The sequence below is a fragment of the Pollicipes pollicipes genome, unplaced genomic scaffold (genome assembly GCF_011947565.3).
Source record: "Pollicipes pollicipes isolate AB1234 unplaced genomic scaffold, Ppol_2.1 Scaffold_4881;HRSCAF=5763_pilon_pilon_pilon, whole genome shotgun sequence".
Classification (NCBI taxonomy): Eukaryota; Metazoa; Arthropoda; class Thecostraca; order Pollicipedomorpha; family Pollicipedidae; genus Pollicipes; species Pollicipes pollicipes.
In genome coordinates, this window is record NW_023596576.1 from 12,731,909 (window position 1) to 12,750,834 (window position 18,926).

General features: G+C 48.5%; 1 protein-coding gene across 1 annotated transcript; it reads left to right on the forward strand.

Moving 5' to 3' along the window:
• The first annotated feature begins 2,485 nt into the window (after positions 1-2,485).
• LOC119100813 (40S ribosomal protein S4-like) lies at positions 2,486-10,047 on the forward strand. The gene is given in 6 exon segments (XM_037223963.1): positions 2,486-2,571; positions 2,573-2,738; positions 3,625-3,722; positions 4,951-5,122; positions 8,702-8,831; positions 9,870-10,047. Coding segments are annotated over 6 exon segments (726 nt in total). The 5' UTR covers positions 2,486-2,532; the 3' UTR covers positions 9,991-10,047.
• The last annotated feature ends 8,879 nt before the right edge of the window (positions 10,048-18,926 follow it).

Here is an 18,926-nt window from a genome sequence, read left to right on the forward strand (position 1 = left end):
TAATGGTATCAAAATCCTGTGCTGATCCGTGGCTCAAAGCCAGCATTGTTAATTACATAGATGTCAGCCAGTGTCAGGTATGCTGGTTCTCTGAATGGGGAATGCTTAAGTACTCACTAATGCAATCTTTGGGTAAACATCACATTCATTTGAGGTTCTCTGGGCATATTTGCAGTGCACCAGGATTTTTCTTAATATGTGTGGTTACGAAATTTTTGAATACTTTCCAAGTGGTTTTCTATTTACATTTCAGGACATTGTAGCAAGACAGTGGGATGAGTGGGCCACAATTGTTCCTTACAATAGTCATTGTGTATATTGATGTTTATGCAGAATGTCAGTCATTTACTCAAATCTGATAATGTGGCCAACAAATAAATTTCTGTATCTGGCTGAGATTATATTTGTTGAATGTATGGGGCATGACATAAATACATGTATTATGTGTTGTTGGTGTATTGGGAATATGCCCATTAATATGGGGTCCAACTACTTGAGTTTTTCAGCTGTGGCATACAGAAGTATAGGGTCATTGTTGCATTAACTAAGCAGATTATATTTTTCTACACATACCAATCTGTAGAAGGGGGCAGACAGAGCAAGGTGTTGAAATTGCCCAGATCCTGCCGTAAATAGGGTGATAAGCTTTGCTTTGGCACATGGGCTGATCTTATGACCGACATGACTTGTTTCCCAAGATTTTCATGTTTACTGGAATTGCATTGTGATATACAAAATGCAGTATGTGCTAGAGCAACTAGGGTGGACCTGAGGCTGAGAGATTATGTGAAGCTGGGGTGTGTGGTGGACAGGGCCATTTACTCCACTGAACAGGCCCTGCCAACACTTGTGAAATATACCTGCTTTTTATTACCACTACTGTGAAATCAGGGTAAGGATCCAAAGAGACAGTGACTGGTATATGCTATTTTGCATTATATCTCAAGCATGGGAAATCTATCTGCCATTCATTATTGCTACTATGATGTCAAAGAAAGGTTTCAAAAGGGGCACTGACTGGTATGTGACATTTTGTGTCATATCTCTCATAATATGTTTGAAATCTACCTGTTTTGAATTTTTACTTCTGTGATATCAAGGAAAGCTTTTTAAAGGACACTGACTGGTATATGACATTTTGCATTACACCTCTGTTGTGATATACATGCACAGTACTTAAAGGGGACATAATGGCTAAGAGTTGGCTACTCTGACACCTTGGCTGCTTTGGGGGGGGGGGGCAGGGGGGGGGGGGGTTAAGGGGCTGGTTCAAATCCCAGTGCTTCAGATTAAACTTCAGGAGTTAATATGACCTATGCAGTTACTTTTTCTCCATCAAGATTGGTTGGCTGCTGGTGTTAGGTTTCCTTATGCAACCACTGAAAATTGCACTGAGTTATGTTGCAACTATGAACAAGAAAGTCTAGCTAAAAAAAACTCCTGGCTTTGAATCATCACCATGCCTGGAATGTAGATGCAGCAGCCTGGCCTATATTTTAAGAGAAAGCTGTGCAGCTGCCAAGAGCGATTAGACTCCAATCTTGCACAACATTTTCCACCAATTGGCTGATCTTTGGCTAGAGTGCATGTACCCGCAGCTGTTCGCAGGACCAGATAGGATGATGTAGCAGCATTTAATGCAACTATGCTGCATTGATAACTGTTCCAATAAACATTTGGCTGTGGGACTGTTGTGCTTCTATAGATTATCATTCCTTTGTTTTTTGGCAGTGGCACACTTGTTTTGATGTTTTTTCCTAATCTGTGCACAGTTTGATGCTTGTCCCAAGGTACAATAAGCTGCCCCTTAAATCAGTGAATACCATGTGCTAAAATTTCCCCCTCAAGTTTTACTTTTGGCAATTAGGTCATGTAAAGATCTATGATGCATAGAATACTGGTGCAATAGGCTCCCAAGCAACTGGTTTTCAATAAAAGATAGATATTAGATTCTATACAATTTTCCCCAGCTGGCTTTGGCACATGTGTATCATGTTTAAAGCCACACATGGTTAGTGCAGTTGGTGGATTTTTGCAGATATGGCTGATATACATGGTGGTTCAGGCCACTCCATCACATTATTTTGCGGACAATGTGATCCATGGACTTAGCTCTGGCTTGAAGGTCTTAAGTCTGTAGCCCGGTTAAAATGAACATGATTATCCATGGCTGCATGGAACCAAGGATGGGAATAAGCACTGATGATTTTTCCTTTTTAGTATTTTTCTTAGAGTGCATTTTGCAACTTCAGGAGAGGCTTTGTGCTGCATTTTACATTGCAGTAAACCCTGGATTGAAACTACTGTGCATTCATCCCATCACAGCAGCCTGACCTGGCATCAGATGTGCTTTTTCCAGTTTGGTCAGCTTTCAAAAAAACATATTTGAGGTACAACAAAGTTAGCTGTTGGACAGTTTCAGCTCCTTAAGCAAAGGAAATATAGCATGTGATAGCACTCTGACATTCCATCTTGTTACAGGCGAGAGGACCGAAGAAGCACTTGAAGCGTTTAAATGCCCCCAAGGCATGGATGCTGGGGAAGCTTGGGGGGCCGTTCGCGCCGCGCCCGTTGCGGTCCCCACAAGCTGCGGGAGTCGCTCCCGCTCGTGATCTTCCTTAGAAACCGGCTCAAGTATGCCCTGAATGGCACTGAGGTCAAGAAGATCCTTATGCAGAGATTTGTCAAGGTCGACGGCAAGGTGCGCACTGATGCCACATACCCGTCTGGGTTCATGGGTGAGTTATATTGTGGGAGTGGGTGTCAGCTGGTAGTAGTGTATGATGACTTATGTCATGTCTGTGTTCTCATTTCCTGTTACTGTATTCAAAATAACTTCTTGATACCTTGACACATGTCTCCTTATTGCTCATGTTATGTACAATGATGAAATTTGTGAGTCAGGGCATGAATGTAGTGGGCATCTCCAAAGTAACTTTGTTCATTGCAAGTTGGATATTATTGGAACCATGATAGGGAAGCTTACCTGTAATGCTGCAAAACAAGTTTTGTGAAATGAAGTTTGTGGAAATTTTCACCAACGGTCTAGCGCTCAAGCTAGGACAGTTGCATATTGGTATGGTAGAAATTTTTACCAGTGGTCAAGGGACCGAGCTGGAGCAGTTGCACATTGGTTTCCAATGATGGTTTTGGTGGTAATGCTTTCCATGTGTCAGTTTTTTTAGCTGTATATTTTGGCAGTGCCAGGGTAGTCAACATTCAGGTGGAAACCACACTTCCTTTCCTCTTATCACGATTACAGATGTATGTGCGGTGCTGGTGCCACATTTTCATTGCTGGACTGTGATGTGTGATGATGCAGTAGGTTCTTTGTGATAAAGCTGCCCCCCCCCCCCTCCCCTGCTCCCCCATGTGATGAACATATCACCACAGCAGCAGAATACTTCATAATGCTCAGTGACACAACTGGCCAAGTCTGAACTGTTTGGAAAGACATGTAAATCACCTATTGTGGCAGTCTTTTCCACAAGTTGTTTAGGTGAATTGTTGAAAAACTAGAAAAGAAAGTATGGGACTAATATAATGTCATGCATCTTGGACTAGACACTGCATCACGTTCATCCCACCAGGGCTGGGTAGGCATTGACTGAAGTTTGTTCACAGATGTCATCTCCATCGAGAAGACCGGCGAGAACTTCCGTCTGATCTACGACGTCAAGGGCCGGTTCACCGTGCACCGCATCACGAAGGAGGAGGCTTCGGTGAGATCATAAGGGCTCCTCATTAGTGCTTATTAGCATTTGTGACAGATCCAAACCTACCTGTGGCAACACTGCACTCAGGATCAGCATGTAGTTCATATGAAATGTGCAGTTGCTACAGAATGCATTATGTGCCATGTCTTCAGCTGCTCTTAGCTCTTTACATACCTTGGAGGCATGATTGGGTCATTGATATGAATGGATGTCGTAAAGCTCCACATGCCAGTGTTGTAATGCTTAGATTTTGGTGTTCCAAGTCAGATGCTCCCTGGAAAAAATAGTGCGACCGTCGACCATCTGTAACATGTCTCTTTTGTCAGAAAGTGATACATAGGTAAAGCCTTTTGTTGCTGTAAGTCAGTCACCTTGAGGGATATGATAACCAAGCAACATGCTTACACTAGCATTGCATGCACAGTTGGTCAGCCTAGGAGAGCAACCCCTCCTGTCAGGTGTCAGAGCCTGTTCTCTTGCTGGTAAGGTGTCTGACTGAAAGGTGTGCTTTGGGCAGAGGATGGAATGAGGCCCAATTCATGACAATTATGATAGGTTTGGTGGGATCATTTGTCTCCATGGGTTTTGTGTGCCAATAAAGCTTTTATCTCACTTAATTCAGTGCATTCTGCAGTTTGGTGCATTCCCTTAGCAATATTTACTGTGGGTATGTTTTAACAGAATGTTGAAATGAATGTGAAATGAATGTGGAAAGCAGCAAGGCTGCGGCTGCCTTTTATGATTGGGAAAAATTGGATTCATGGTTATGGTGTGTTTTGTATGCAGTTGTGTTGCTTAGTGTAAATCTACCAGGTGCCCACTTGCTTCTGCCGCAGCTGGCTTCTCCCAATGAATGTCTTTCTCCCTAGACATGCAGTGATATGAACTCATGCTCATTTGGCATTCAGACTTTGTTAACCACTCATTTGCACTCTGCAGTATGCCAGCTAAGGTCATATTCATCTTGTTCATGTTGTCAAGTTTGTGGTTTAGTCACTCGCAAGACGCCTATTTCGCGTGACATTGGCCGTGTTGAAAACGTGGATGAGATGCCCTTTCCACCCATGTTCTCCCACGGCAACAGGAATGGTGACCATCCAAGTGATGTGTTTTCGTGAGCACTACACTCCTAATTGGTCGCACATGATCAGAGGCTAAAGCCCGCGGTGTAAAGCCGGGGTAAAGCCCGTCTGCGTGTGCGCGTCCGCTGACGAAGTGTCCGCCGCGCCCACAGTACAAGCTGTGCCGCGTGAAGGCGCTGAAGATCGGCGTGAAGGGGATCCCGCACCTGCTGACGCACGACGGCCGCACCGTTCGCTACCCCGACCCCAACATCAAGGTCAGCGACACCATCCAGCTGGACCTGGCTACCTCCAAGATCAAGGACTATTTGAAGTTCGATACCGGTGAGTGGTCTGTGGATCCGTCGTCGATGATCTGGTCCGATGGGCGCCACGTGCGGCGGGGTCTGGGTACCGGTTTTCGGGGACCAAAATCTTCCTGTCATCACAGTCATCCACACATCATTAACCGCTGGTGTTTTCTCAGCCGTTTACGGCAAAATACATGCGTCATGGATTTTGCGGGAACTTTTCCCTCTACTGGCAACGCTAGCTGAACGCCAGATCGAAGACACGTAACCATGTCCCGTTTGGTTGCGTGTTCAAAATCTAGGCCACAGGAATGGCTCTCCAACGGTCGCTGGCTATGGTATTACTGCCAAGTCCGCATTACCAATGGAGAGTACATCTGTCGTGCTAGCATTGATATCCATGTCCGTTTTGGGCTATAAGTGACAAACAGTTGGCGCGTCCCAAAACCAATGTTCAGCAAGAAGATGTATTGCCTATAGGTGTGAACCACATATGTGAATTATTGATGCCTGCTTCCATACTTGTGATGATAGGTATGGCAGCATATGACGTCCATGCGCGTCTGTCTTTTGCATTAATGCTGTTGTATAAGTTGCATATGGCCTGGCGTAATTGGGAGGGCGTTCGCCTCGTGACCACGTCCGACCACGGCTCATATCGTGGGGTTGGGGCCAGGCGTAGTTGGGAGGGCGTTCGCCTCGTGACCACGTCCGACCACGGCTCATATCGTGGGTTGGGCCAGGCGTAGTTGGGAGGCGTCGCCTCGTGACCACGTCCGACCACGGCTCATTCGTGGTTGGAGCCAGGCGTACGTAGTTCGGAGGGCGTTCGCCTCGTGACCACGCTCGACCCACGGCTCATAGTGGGGTGGTGCCAGGCGTAGTTGGAGGGCGTTCGCCTCGTGACCACGTCCGAAACGGCTCATATCGTGGGGTTGTAGCCAGGCGTAGTTGGGAGGGCGTTCGCCTCGTGACCACGTCCGACCACGGCTCATATCTTGGGGTTGGAGCCTGGCGTAGTGGGAGGGCGTCGTCGCCTCGTGACCAACGTCCGACCACGGCTCATATCTTGGGGTTGGACCTGGCGTAGTTCGGAGGGCGTTTCGCCTCGTGACCACGTCCGACCACGGCTCATATCGTGGGGTTGGAGCCTGGCGTAGTTGGGAGGGCGTTCGCCTCGTGACCACGTCCGACCACGGCTCATATCGTGGTTGAAGCCAGGCGTAGTTCGGAGGGCGTTCGCCTCGTGACCACGCTCGACCACGGCTCATATCGTGGGGTTGTAGCAAGGCGTGCGTAGTTGGGAGGGCGTTCGCTCGTGACCACGTCCGACCACGGCTCATATCGTGGGGTTGTAGCCTGGCGTAATGGGAGGGCGCGCTCTCCTCGTGACACGTCCGACACGGCTCATATCTTGGGGTTGTAGCCAGGCGTAGTTGGGAGGGCGTTCGCTCGTGACCACGTCCGACCACGGATCATATCGTGGGGTTGTAGCCTGGCGTAATTGGGAGGGCGCTCTCTCGTGACCACGTCCGACCAAGGCTCGTGTCGTGGGGTTGGGGCAGGCGTAGTTGGGGGGCGTGCCTCGTGACCCACGCGACCACGGCTCATATCGGGGGTTGGGGCCAGGCGTAGTTGGGAGGGCGTTCGCTCGTACCACGTCGACCACGGCTCATATCGTGGGGTTGGGGCCAGGGTAGTTGGGAGGGCGCTCTCCTCGTGACCACGTCCGACCACGGCTCATAGTGTGGTTGTAGCCAGGCGTAGTTGGGAGGGCGTTCGCTCGTGACCACGTCCGACACGGCTCATATCGTGGGGTTGGAGCCTGGCCCCATTTGAGAGGGCGTTGCCCGTGGCCATGCCTGGTCAGACTCATGTCATGGAGCTAGAGCCTTGCCAGGCCATCAGTGTGCCCCGCGCCAAGCAGCGTGGGGGATCGGATGCCAAACCATCTGCCGTGTGGAGTGAGCCCCCCCCCCCCCCGTCAATCGAGCAATGGTCGGATGTCTTAGTTTTATGCAAAAGATACCCAATCCATTTGAAAACTGCGATTTGTTAGCAACCAAACATTGGGGAACCATTCCGAGTTACTGAAGCTCTGGAATAAGAATGTTGGCTCATCTTAAAAACTGGCACCGTGTCGTGATGTTGCGAGGTTTTGTCGATGGTAAATATTTAGAAGGTGGTCAAAGGATGCGGAATGTGAACATTACTGCAGGCTTCCGAGAGCTTGTGAAACTTGCGCAATTGCTTTCATCCACTCAAACCTGGTTTTTCTTCACCCATTAACCTGCAACCAGAAGGACCTTATCCCAGCGACACACAGCTAGGCGTTAACACTAGAAATCATAAACGCAAGTGGCGGCACTGAATGCTAAGGGACGGAAGTGAACACAAAAAAAATGACGAGGCTGCAAAGCCGGAGAGTGCGCTGTCAGCATTTCTGTCATACCACGATAATGCCAGATCGAAGACACGTAACCATGTCCCTTGTGGGTGCGTGTTCAAAGTCTAGGCTACAGAAATTGCTCTCCAACGGTCGCTGGCTATGTTATTGCTGCCAAGTCCGCATTACCAATGGAAAGAACATTTACTGTGATCATAATGTTTTCCAATATTGTGACTTGGTTTGTGTCTTAGATAAGTTTGGGCTTTGTTACTTTGAAGGAAGCTTTCGCCGACATTTCCCCGTGCTATGTCCGCTGGAGTTAGTGCTTTTACTTTTACATTCTTGTTATCAAAGTGTGTTTAATTCCACATCAGTTGGTAAGTGATGAATTGGTCACGAAATAAGTGTCAGATGACAAAGGCAGATGGCGTGCTTTACGGCCACCATCACAGTTATGAACGAGACGTCATCGTGTCCAGGGCACGAGCGGGAATTATCTTAGCAGCGTATTATTAGTAAGCATTTACCAGCTTCCCAGATTGCTCGAACGTGGTCGCGTCCAACACTGGGTAAATTCTCGGCAACTGGTGCTGCGCAAACAGCTTACGCAGTGCCTTGGGCAGCTCGCACGCTCACGAAGAGGCCCCAGCACAGGCCTGTGACGATACCGCAAGTCCCATTGCTACGAAAACTGGCGCATGATGAAGACAGGACGAGATATGAATGGCTAGTAGGACGTCAAGTAGCTTACAAAACCGTCATAAAAATGGCACGCATTCATATACGTGCTGTCTGTGATTCTGACACGTTGTGCCAACGCCAGATCGAAGACACGTAACCATGTCTCGTGTGGGTGCGTGTTCAAAATCTAGGCCACAGAAATTGCTCTCCAACGGTCGCTGACTATGGTATTGCTGCCAAGTCCGCATTACCAATGGAAAGAACATCCATTGTGATCATGACGTTCTCTGAGAACTCCTGAGAACTAAGGACCTGTCAATGCAAATTAGGCAACGGTTCCGGTGCTGAGCAGAAACAATGGCATGGTGTGGTGCTGGCGAAGGATAAGTTCCTCATCACCATGGTAATGCTTTGGGCCTGATTGGTTGCAGCTGGCGACATATTGTGCAGAGCGGCTATGCGTCAGTGGGTTCAGTGTCACCAGGCCCGGCTGCACCAGCGCCTGTATCAGCATCGCGTGACCGGCGCCTGTGCTCCCCCCAGGCAACCTGTGCATGATCACCGGCGGCCGTAACTTGGGTCGCGTCGGCACCATCATCCACCGCGAGCGCCACCCGGGCTCGTTCGACATCGTGCACGTCAAGGATACGGCCGGACACAAGTTCGCCACCAGGTGAGACCAGCGGCACCCGCCGCGCTCTGGGCATCTAAACATCCGGCGAAAGGAGCAAGGCTTAGGGCTCATGTAAGAAAGGCCTCCAGGTCCTATTTCTTTCGCCATTATTAGTTGAAAGCCCTTCCGTTGAGTTAATTACCTTCAATATGCCAGGGTTTGCTGGTTAAACCACGATGTAATGCTAAGCAGCAATTGTACTGATATTTCTCAATTTTCGAGGTGTGCGCGTCAGGAGTGACAGGGGTTCATAAAGGCCAGCAAAATGTTGCACTTCAAAATAAGGTATGAAGCCAAAAAATGTTCCAAATCTGCACACACACTGCTGTTAGAAGGTTTTTCAGAAAGTTAAATCCAATCTACCAACACGCATACAGTTCAACATTAAAGGCTGCGAAAAATGGCACGGGTGGCTGAGCCGGCATTGAAGGTCGCCAGCTCAACAGAAATAAGAGCTCCAGGTAGAACTCAACTTAGCCTAAGAACAGACCTTGGTAATGGTAGTTAGGTGTTTTCCCTGCTCCAAACATTTTCGAAGGCGCTCAAATTTACATTTGCCCGCAGCTTTATTTGTCACTGTCATTGGGGAGATAACACTTTAGGAAAACATTTTCGGACGCCATTCTGTGAGATGGCCTATACCTTGGTACCGATCCAGACCATAAGAGTACGGCTGAGGCGTAACATGATATTTACCATTAGGAGCTCAACGGCATACTAGCGCTGCAATGGCAACAAAACCGCCCGCAGACGACTCGACTGGCCTCAGATTTATAATGTTGGTTGATTTATCAAGGTTGATGTCAGCGCAGTCTTGTTTAGTGGAAAGAAGCTCGATCAGAAACCATTTAAGAGCTTGGAACTGTGGCCGTTACACGACAGACTCTCCTATAGCGTTGTCAGGTCGTATGCGGCCGTCTCCAAGATGTTCGTAGAACCGATTCCTGGCATCTGTCGCACCGTCACATTTCCGCACCCACGTCAGGTGGCGCCACCTACATCCGCCGCCAGGCCCCGCTGACGGTGTGTGGTTTTCAGGCTGCACAACGTGTTCGTGATCGGCAAGGGCACCCGGGCGTACGTGTCGCTGCCCAAGGGCAAGGGTGTGAAGCTCTCGATCGCCGAGGAGCGGGACAAGAGGCTGGCGCAGAAGAACTGAGCCGCTGTCCGCCCGCCGCCACATCGTATGGGCTAATACACTGCTGAAAGGAGCCCACTTCTCTGTTTCCCTGCGCTGCATGGAGTCTGAAAGAGCGGGTGGTGCGAAGGTGGTTGATAGAGATGTGCGGGGACGGTAATGCCGTTCTAGACAATTGCTTGATGGGGTTAAGAAGACTTCGGTGCAGAAATGGGGGTGGGACTGTGGTGGTCGAAGGAGATAGTGCGCTGCGTGGTTGCTCAGCGGCAAAAATTCCGTGCATTTGTCTCACGAGTAAACGCTGGATGCATGAGTTTTTGCGCACGCAGTTCTACCGGTAAGGGTCATGTTGAATATCCCTTTTATTCCCCCTCAAAGAAGCGTGGGCGAGACGGATACATGCGCTCAGCTGTTGGACGAGTGAAGCGCTTCTGCGAACACGCCTTTCGGGCAAAACATCGGTCTCCGTATGTCGTGAGGGTTCACCTACAAGCAGTTACATTGTGGCTGATACGTCGCTTGGACAGTGCATACATTTTGAGCATGCTTTACATCGGGGGTGATTGATAAGTAGCCCATCAACAATCCAGTTCTCAGAAACGGCGTTGCATGTGAAAAGGCTCGCTGTAGCTGAGAATGGGACAATAAGAGAGAGGATAGCAATGTCAGCAACACCTGGGGCATAATGTACCCCTGGTGCCAGCCTTATGGGTTGCATCGCATGTAGCGCTCTGGTGTCGGCCGAACTGCGTTTCCAGCGGCCGGTCGTCATGGCAACGACAGCGCGATAAGCTGGCCTGGTGGGCAACCTGAGCAGGTGATCCCGACCTAGGCTGCAAAACACTAACTGGAGCAGCTGAGAACAGCGCCAATCAAGAAGTCAACGCTATTCTAGGTACACTCCGTGTTCTAAACATACTCGTGAACGCACAAATCGGGGCGTACTGGTGGGTGACTGGCTTCTGCTCCGACGTGGAGACCGGGTACGGACTCCGGGCGCGCGGCGGTCTCGGCGCCGATACGGCGTCACTAGTCACAGCTCCATAAAAGCGCTCCATAAAAGGGTGGTCACGCTCCCTTTTTCAAAGAATAAATACTTGAAAGTTGTGTACACAGAACGTTCAAAAGGCTTCAGTTCTCTCAGGAATCACAAGCACACGGCAATTTGATGTGGGCTCGTTTATGCACTCAAGAATAGTGCACTCAAATAATCCCGTATTCATCTCTACAAGTCACCTTTCATGACGCTTCTGATATTTACCAATCATGACGTTCTAAGGATCGTTCAGTGCAGTTCACACCCAGCCCGTTTTAAGACTTAAAACTCTGGGTTTTGATCTTGGCCCCCGCGGGCTTCTGCAGACTATTTCATTGTTACCTAGGCACGCATGACGTCATATAATTGCCACACGAACACCACTACCTCATTGGACATGTGCTCAACGCCAAGACAATCGAATCGATCATCGAATATATCGTGTCTGGCGTACGGTAGCACGATTGCAGGCGCCATCGGCCTCCAGTTGGTTCTCAATCGACTAAGTGCGTTCAGTGCAGGGGTGTAACTTTGCGTTTTTCATGGGGGGAGGTGGTCGAATCCATAAACTTTACACACCGTATTTCTGAGGCACGTTTCCCCACGAATTTTGTCTACCTAACTCTGCGGTCATAATCTGATAAAGAATGCAATGGTAACAAAGTCGCCTGCAGACAACTCGACTGGCTTCAAATTTATGATGGTCTATTCATTTATTTTGTTGTCGGCACAGTCTTGTTCAGTGGAAAGAAGCACAATCAGAAAGCAATTCAAAACTTGGAACCGTTTCCGTTGCACATTTCCTCCTATAGCGGTGCCCAGTCGACGCATGCGGCCGTCTTTACGATGTCCCTTGCTCCGATTCGTGGCAAATCTGGTCCCGTCACATTGCCGCGCTCACGTCAGGTGGCGCCATCTTTATTCGCAGCGGGGTCCCGCTGACGGTGTCCGGTTTGTGTCCCTTCAGCTCCTGGTATTCCGCTATTATGAGCTCAAAAGTCTTAGGCTCAGTTTGTGACCTTCAATATATCAGGAGGTACTGGCTAATCGGCATTGCAGCGCTTGACAACGAGTATATTCACAGTACTCAATAGCGCGGGCTGCGCTCATCCTCAAGAGCTCATCTCTTCGGGGAGCATGAGACAGCGGATGGCCGTTTGCATTGTAGTAATGTTTCTTTATAGACGTCTCATAGCTGATTCAAGTTTAAGTTACCGATTTTGCATCCAAAGTTGCTGAAAGACGAATCATTTGGCGGAGAAGATCAGCCACAATGTGGCCGCAGCACCCGCCTGTCAGCGAGCGCCGCCCGTGCCCCGAATGGAGCCACTTCAAGGCCGCTCCAGAAGACTGCGGGAAGACAGCGAGCGATTTTAAGCGACTTTTGAGCTCCTCCCCGGAGGCACTAGCCAATGGGATTTAAGCAGATATTTCATTCTGCTCCATAAGTGTCTAAGTTTAAAGGTCTCATTCTTCTTGTAATCAAACCATGCAGACGAGGGTGCATCCTGAGGGTGGGTCGGGAAAGGCATGGGGCCATGCCACCCACCCGTTGGGCCACTCTTGCGCCACCCTCTTGGGTCACATCAAACTTGCCTCCAAAACCACGTAACCCTTATTTCCAGGAGGCACCAAATTCCAGGGACACCGCAAAGGGTTCCAAATTCTCATTTTCGGGAAATTCTAAATTATGGGGGCACTTCTATACCCGTACCTTGTCCGTTTGACAAATTCCTGGGTCGGCCCATTCCGCAAAGGAGCACAATAACCATTATTTCCATCACCATAATCTTCATTTTCAAGAAACCCTTAATCCCGGAAAGACACCACGAAGTGCTGCAAACCTTCATTCTTAAGAGGCACAACAATATTGTGTTTCCACCCCCGAACGACAGCCTGGGACAGTTCCGTGAGCAAGGTGTACTAAAATCTTTATTTCGAGACACCGTGACCCCGTTTTCAAGACGAGCTTCTGTGCATTTCACCGTGACAAAAGTTCCGATCGGTCCGTTCTTTGACGTTTGGAAAGCGGTACCAAATTTGTTCTTTTTCGGGAGCCATGACCTTAGTTTTCCTGCGACGCTGACACTAAGAGTGCCTCAAAGAGTTCTAAGACACTTGTAGATAGACAGATATCTGCACATAGACAATAAATTTCAGGGGAAAGCAATACCTGTGGCGTTCCATTGGCCAAATCATGCATGAACTCATTCGGCTAAACGGCACCAGACCCTTCATTTCGCAGCACCAAAGCTTTTATTTACTGTAGGTATCAAGTCAAAGTGGGACATTGAAAGGGTCCCGAAACCTGCATTTTAAGGGATACTGCAATATCTTTGCTTTGCATGCAGACCAAATCCTGGATAGACGTTTTCCGTAAAGAGGCAACACAAAACATTCATTGCGAAGTGCCATAAGCACCCACAAGTAAGTGAGTGTTTATGAACTTACTTGCCCACTTGGGCAAGTAAGAAGCCCAAAGTCGATCTTGGGCACACTTGCTGAACAGGGCGGGACCTCGAGTGTCAAAAGGCCTCTTGTGTTGGTCAGTACCCTCTGGCAATGACAGGAGACATGCGAAACGATGGTGCAACGATTTTCACTCAATGAAACGGAGACCTGCACCAGCCAGAGGTCACTGGACCGAATGAGGCCCCCCGCACCGTTTTAGCCAGGAGACAGGGGTCAACAGGCCGAATTGGTGTCTCGGCACAAATTAGGCCCTGTATGCCCTGTGCTGGTAAGAGATCATTTTGCATCAGTGACGTGTCCTGTATCGCCTCCGGGTCCACCAGGGCACCCCGTCCCACATCACCAGAATAGCAATGGCTGGTTCCCCGGGTTGGGGCGCAAGGACCCTGCAGTTCTTGACCAGCACAACTCATCTATGCGCTTTCGGGAGTAAATTCTCAGAACGGAATGAGTGGCTACAGTATCACAAGCAACCGAGATAACGCAATCACGCCACGAGTCCGTGGTGCTGTACATACTAAAACAACATGAAAATACGTAGGCCATCGTGTGTGAAATGCATACGTACCACACATTGCGCATTTTGTCTAGTGAGCAACACAAGATATGCTTCTTTTGCAAGCTACTATCATGTTATGCCACAACTATCTTTTAGTTTGAAAACAAGACGATTGTACACGCGGGGAGGGGAGGTATACCTAATATCCTTGTTTTTGATATTTAAAGCTCATATCGTTTATGCATCTGTCTTGTCACATTCCTCAATTAGAATGTAAGAAATTGCCGTCCTCCCTTAAGACACTCGAAGATGCAATACGAGTGTTGAATACTTCATATTCAACTTTTTTTTATTAATGATGCAAAACAGTTATTAAAATTCTAGGGAACCGACCGTATGTTTTTCTTCAAGAAAGAATATCGCGTCAAAGGCTTATAACTCTTGACAGCTTCGCCACTTTCTGCTCCCAGGACTAACATTTCAATATTCACGTCATGACATGTCACTCGAGTGGTATTATGAGTTAGACAATGCGTAAAAGTCACTGTTTTTGCGTTTAGCAGTTCACTGAGGGGTTTGATTTCCCGCGGTGTCCGCCCTTTCCGCCAGGATGAAAGGCAGGCGTCGCCATAGTCTCAGAATTATCGTAAAGCCACAATGGCGCTCGAACATTCACTGCTAGGTTCTACTTCAAAGAACTGACAGGCCACCGGGACGCAGGTTCCACGTAATGAAGGCCAAGCAAATGTTTGGGGGGGGGGGCATGCCCGCCTCCTCCCCCCAAAGAGCTACAAGTTCTCATCCTTGGTTCAGTGCATGTTTCGGACCCGAATCACGTTTTGTGCTAGATAATACAGGCATTTGGACAGTGGTACGGGCTATGACGGAACGACGACTGGGAATCGAATAGCTTAAGAAAAGAGTTATAACCGACCATGTCATTGGAAGTAAAGACCTAATCATGGACAAATATGCAAGAACGCCACGAGAAAGAACCAGAACACGAACACATGACGATATTTGGTTCCGCAAACACGCTCCAGTAGCAATCGCCGCCTCTCGGCAACTCGAAGAACCACAAGTGAGTCAGCCCGTCCGCTACAGTGACGATTCTGACACGGTTAGTCTGGCAGCGAATCGACAAGAGCAACATATTTACTAAAAAGTGAACTTATTTTACATGTTTACAAATTTGCATAGCTGTAAGCAATCGGAAAGGGGAGCTGTTGGTATAAAAGATGAAATATACCTTGTTTGGTCGCTGAGATATGGTGGGTCAGTCAAGCGGTAGCCTTGGATCTCAGCGAGGGCAATTTCTAGGGAATCAGTCAATCTGAATAGTTTGATCGTTCATTCTGCTTTTTCTCGAGACCTTGTTGTATAAAGTAGGTTTTGGTGCTTATTTTAATATTTAGTTGCAGGGGCCGTAGCAGACATCTTCCATGGACTTTTAAGGGGTTTAAGTAGGCTACTGACCTCGAATGACCCAGATCAGCAATTTGTTGATAAAAACATGCCCCCTAACGTAATCCTTTACTTTTATTCAAATGCAGAAATCATTACTATCTCAAAAAACTCTGGCAACCACGACCACCCAAAGGTCATAAAAGGTAACCAACCTTAAACAAACCCCAGTGATTTTTCGCTCAACAACTATTAGTAGCAGGATAACAGATACAACAAGGCGGTTACACGAGGAGGTCGTGGGGTACTTTGGACAATAACCTGTTGACCTTATTGACCCGAAGGTCGCGATCTAGGAACATCAAGTTTTGACACAAGTGAGCTCACATACAGACCAACCTGCCTTGTGTTTGGTGCCACCAGCTCTCTTAGATTTTGGGATCTCAGAGGCGGCCCAGTTTGACCCCCACCCCACCCCATCCGAGTGGAGTGGGTATTTATCCCGCCACCCAGGCGCGTGTTAACATTTGAGAGCGTATACAACATTACAAGTGAGCTTATTTCATCATACCTGAAGCTTGCCTTAATATTTAATAATTAAGAACATTCATTTTAAAGAGGGTATGGCTGTAAACTGCGCTGAATGATCTTCAAAATGGCTATCTACTTCAAAACCCCGTATAAATGTGGAAGGCCCAAGTTAACACTCATGGACCGCTCAGGCATATTACCCGAGCAACGCTGTTCCACGAAACCCAGGTCATCAAATGCATAACATTTAGCTGCGGCTCCCGCTTGTTTCGTTGCACGAAGACCTGTCGTCGGTATGGCACTCCTCCAGGCGCAGAATCGGATCAGCGTGGATTCAGGTCTTGCATCATCGGGAACGTTAGACGAGTCGTCCGTACAAGCTTCACGGCAGGCCGTGTCGCCGTGTATGATGTATATCTGACAGAATAATGCACATACAAAGACAGGTAGACAAAGACAGGTAGACAAACGTACGTTTGTGATTTAGTTGATGACATGATTTAGTTGAGGACATGCACAAAGACAGGTAGACAAACGTACGTTTGTGATTTAGTTGATGAAAGCGCGCTTATCTTATCAAGATAGGACCAGCTGTTCTCGAAATCTCTGAGAGTAATGGGACAAATATGCATTACCAGCGAGCGTAAGTCTGACAGCTCACAGGAAAAAAGTTGATGTAGAATATCAACAATTTTGGAACCAGCCTAGCTTTGAAATGGTAAGTCAAGAAGTTAATGCAATCTGTTGAACAACGCGGCGCAGTGGATTGAACTACCAATAGTGCGGTAATGCGTGACAGGGAAATGCGTGGCTTCATTAGGGGCGACTGAAGCAAGTGCACAGGCGTGGGATGAACAGAGTCTTGCCATTTCTCCAAACAAACAAACGCTTTTGTATTAATACGGATGCTCCGCACGGTCCGCCGTATGGAGTCGTTGCGTCGCACAGAGGAGAGGCACGCTTGTTTGAGTATTATTCAGTTTGAGTAAAGGGCGAACACAGGTCTGTGTATTCCCGGCACTTTCCGCACATGGTATTACCACACGTTTCCATTATGTCCGTTTTCATCTGCAGGGCAGTGTGACCTACTTAAGGACAAAACTGCTTATTGCTGGACAGACCCTCGCCATACATCAGACTGGACTTTTCACACTTTGAGATCTTTGTACAGATCACAGCGTAAACGCTCGACGCTCCATTGAGCGCCTCCTGCTGCCTTCCAGTCTTAAGAGCCGCTGGCTTGTCTGTGGAGGGCTTCGGTGACCTGGGAGGTGGCCTGGCCGTGGCGCGACCTGATGTGGCGCTCGAGGTCACGCCGCCTCACCAGCACCTTCCCACACCTGTCGCACCTGGGGGAGGACGGCAGTCAGTCAGGCTGGGGCTGCTCGGCCGGCCGCCGTCAGCCTCTGCAAACGGGCAACACTCGGACGCTGCCGTGAGGAGCACCCTACAGCACCAGGTATGTCGGAGCCAGATGACGCGCCGGCCCGCTGATCGACTGGGGCTGGCGCTACACGGACGGAATCAATCCCAGCTCATCAGGCCACTGGCGGGGCTTTAAGATTAGCAGCGTAAGACAGTATCATCAGCTTTATCCCCCGGAGAAAACCAGGAGAATGGAGATATAATTGGGTTGCTGTTTCGGCAACATGCATTCATTGAAACAATAGCAGAAGTTTCTTCTGCTATTGTTTCGAGAAAGGCATGGTGAAGAAAGGCATATATTTTGCATGGGGGGGGGGGAGCTGTGTCGGAGCCAGGGTTTCACCCTGGCAGTGGTCTAATGAAAGACGGGGCCCTTTCCGTCAAGGTTTAAGTGGCTTCGTCGATACAGGGTTCTCGTCTTTTTTTTACTCACTCGTATCACTAATGTATCGTCACTCCTTATGTCCTAAAAACCCTGATGCTTTGAAATATCTGGTGTATCGAAACGCCTGATGCTTCCCGACCATTCATCAAAACATAATGTCTCATGACACCTTATGCGTCACTAACGCCTAATGCTTCAAAGCTCTTGCTGTACCATAATGCCTGATTTATAGCAATGTGACACGAAATGCTTCATAACACGTAAACTTTGATATCACCTAATGTCTGAAACGCCTCACAGACCACAACCTTTTAATTCATCAGCACAGGCAATGAACGAGGGTCCTAACCCCTAATACCCGTAACCCCTAATGTATCACGAATCCTAGCGCTTCACGACTCCTAATGCACCATAGCGCCTAGTGCACCATAACCCCTAATGTTCTCCATGCCTGATATCAGCCGACTGCGCTGGGCGCGCCGCATGTGATTTTGGCCGGCCGGTGGCGTCAAACGTGCAGTCTTCCGAAGTCTACCGAAGCACCACGCCAGCGCGTCAGAGCGCCGCTACCTTTGAACGGTGCCAAACGGCCTGCGGCCTTCTCTAGAACAAGTTGATAGCCAACTTTTTATAGCATTTTCTACCCATCAGGGTCGTTGTCTGTAAAGTAAAAATTAAGCATCGCCTCATTCCACAATGTCTCAAAACTTAATTGATGAGCATCAGCGGTCACGACCCCAAGTACAAGAACTATTAGCAGTCGCGCGAAATGTGACACCTTAGGTGTGGGATGCATTACTGGTTAGAAACATTAAGGATTGCGACACATAATCAGTGCATCGGCGGTCTGCTTTTGGTGCTTTATAATTAGTGTCGAAGTCACGCTAAAACTAATGGAGTCGCGCGAAAACTGCCCAAAAGTGCTGGCCTGCGGTCCCAGGGGGCCCACCACCTTTAGAAGGGGGTGGGGAAATGACTCGAAAAGCTACCCCTTCGCGATACCCCTCTGTCCAGTGGTGGGGCGGGAGCATTGACGAAGCTAAACCAAAACGCAACAAGGAGAAGTCTTGTTTAAGTTATGTCAAAATGTTACAGCCAGATAGCGTTGACCTCCTTCTATGGCAAGCAAAACGCCTGTCATTGTTTTGTTCCTGTGCACAATAAATGTCGTTCGTTCAAGTGGGGCTCAAAAGAACGCTACTTTA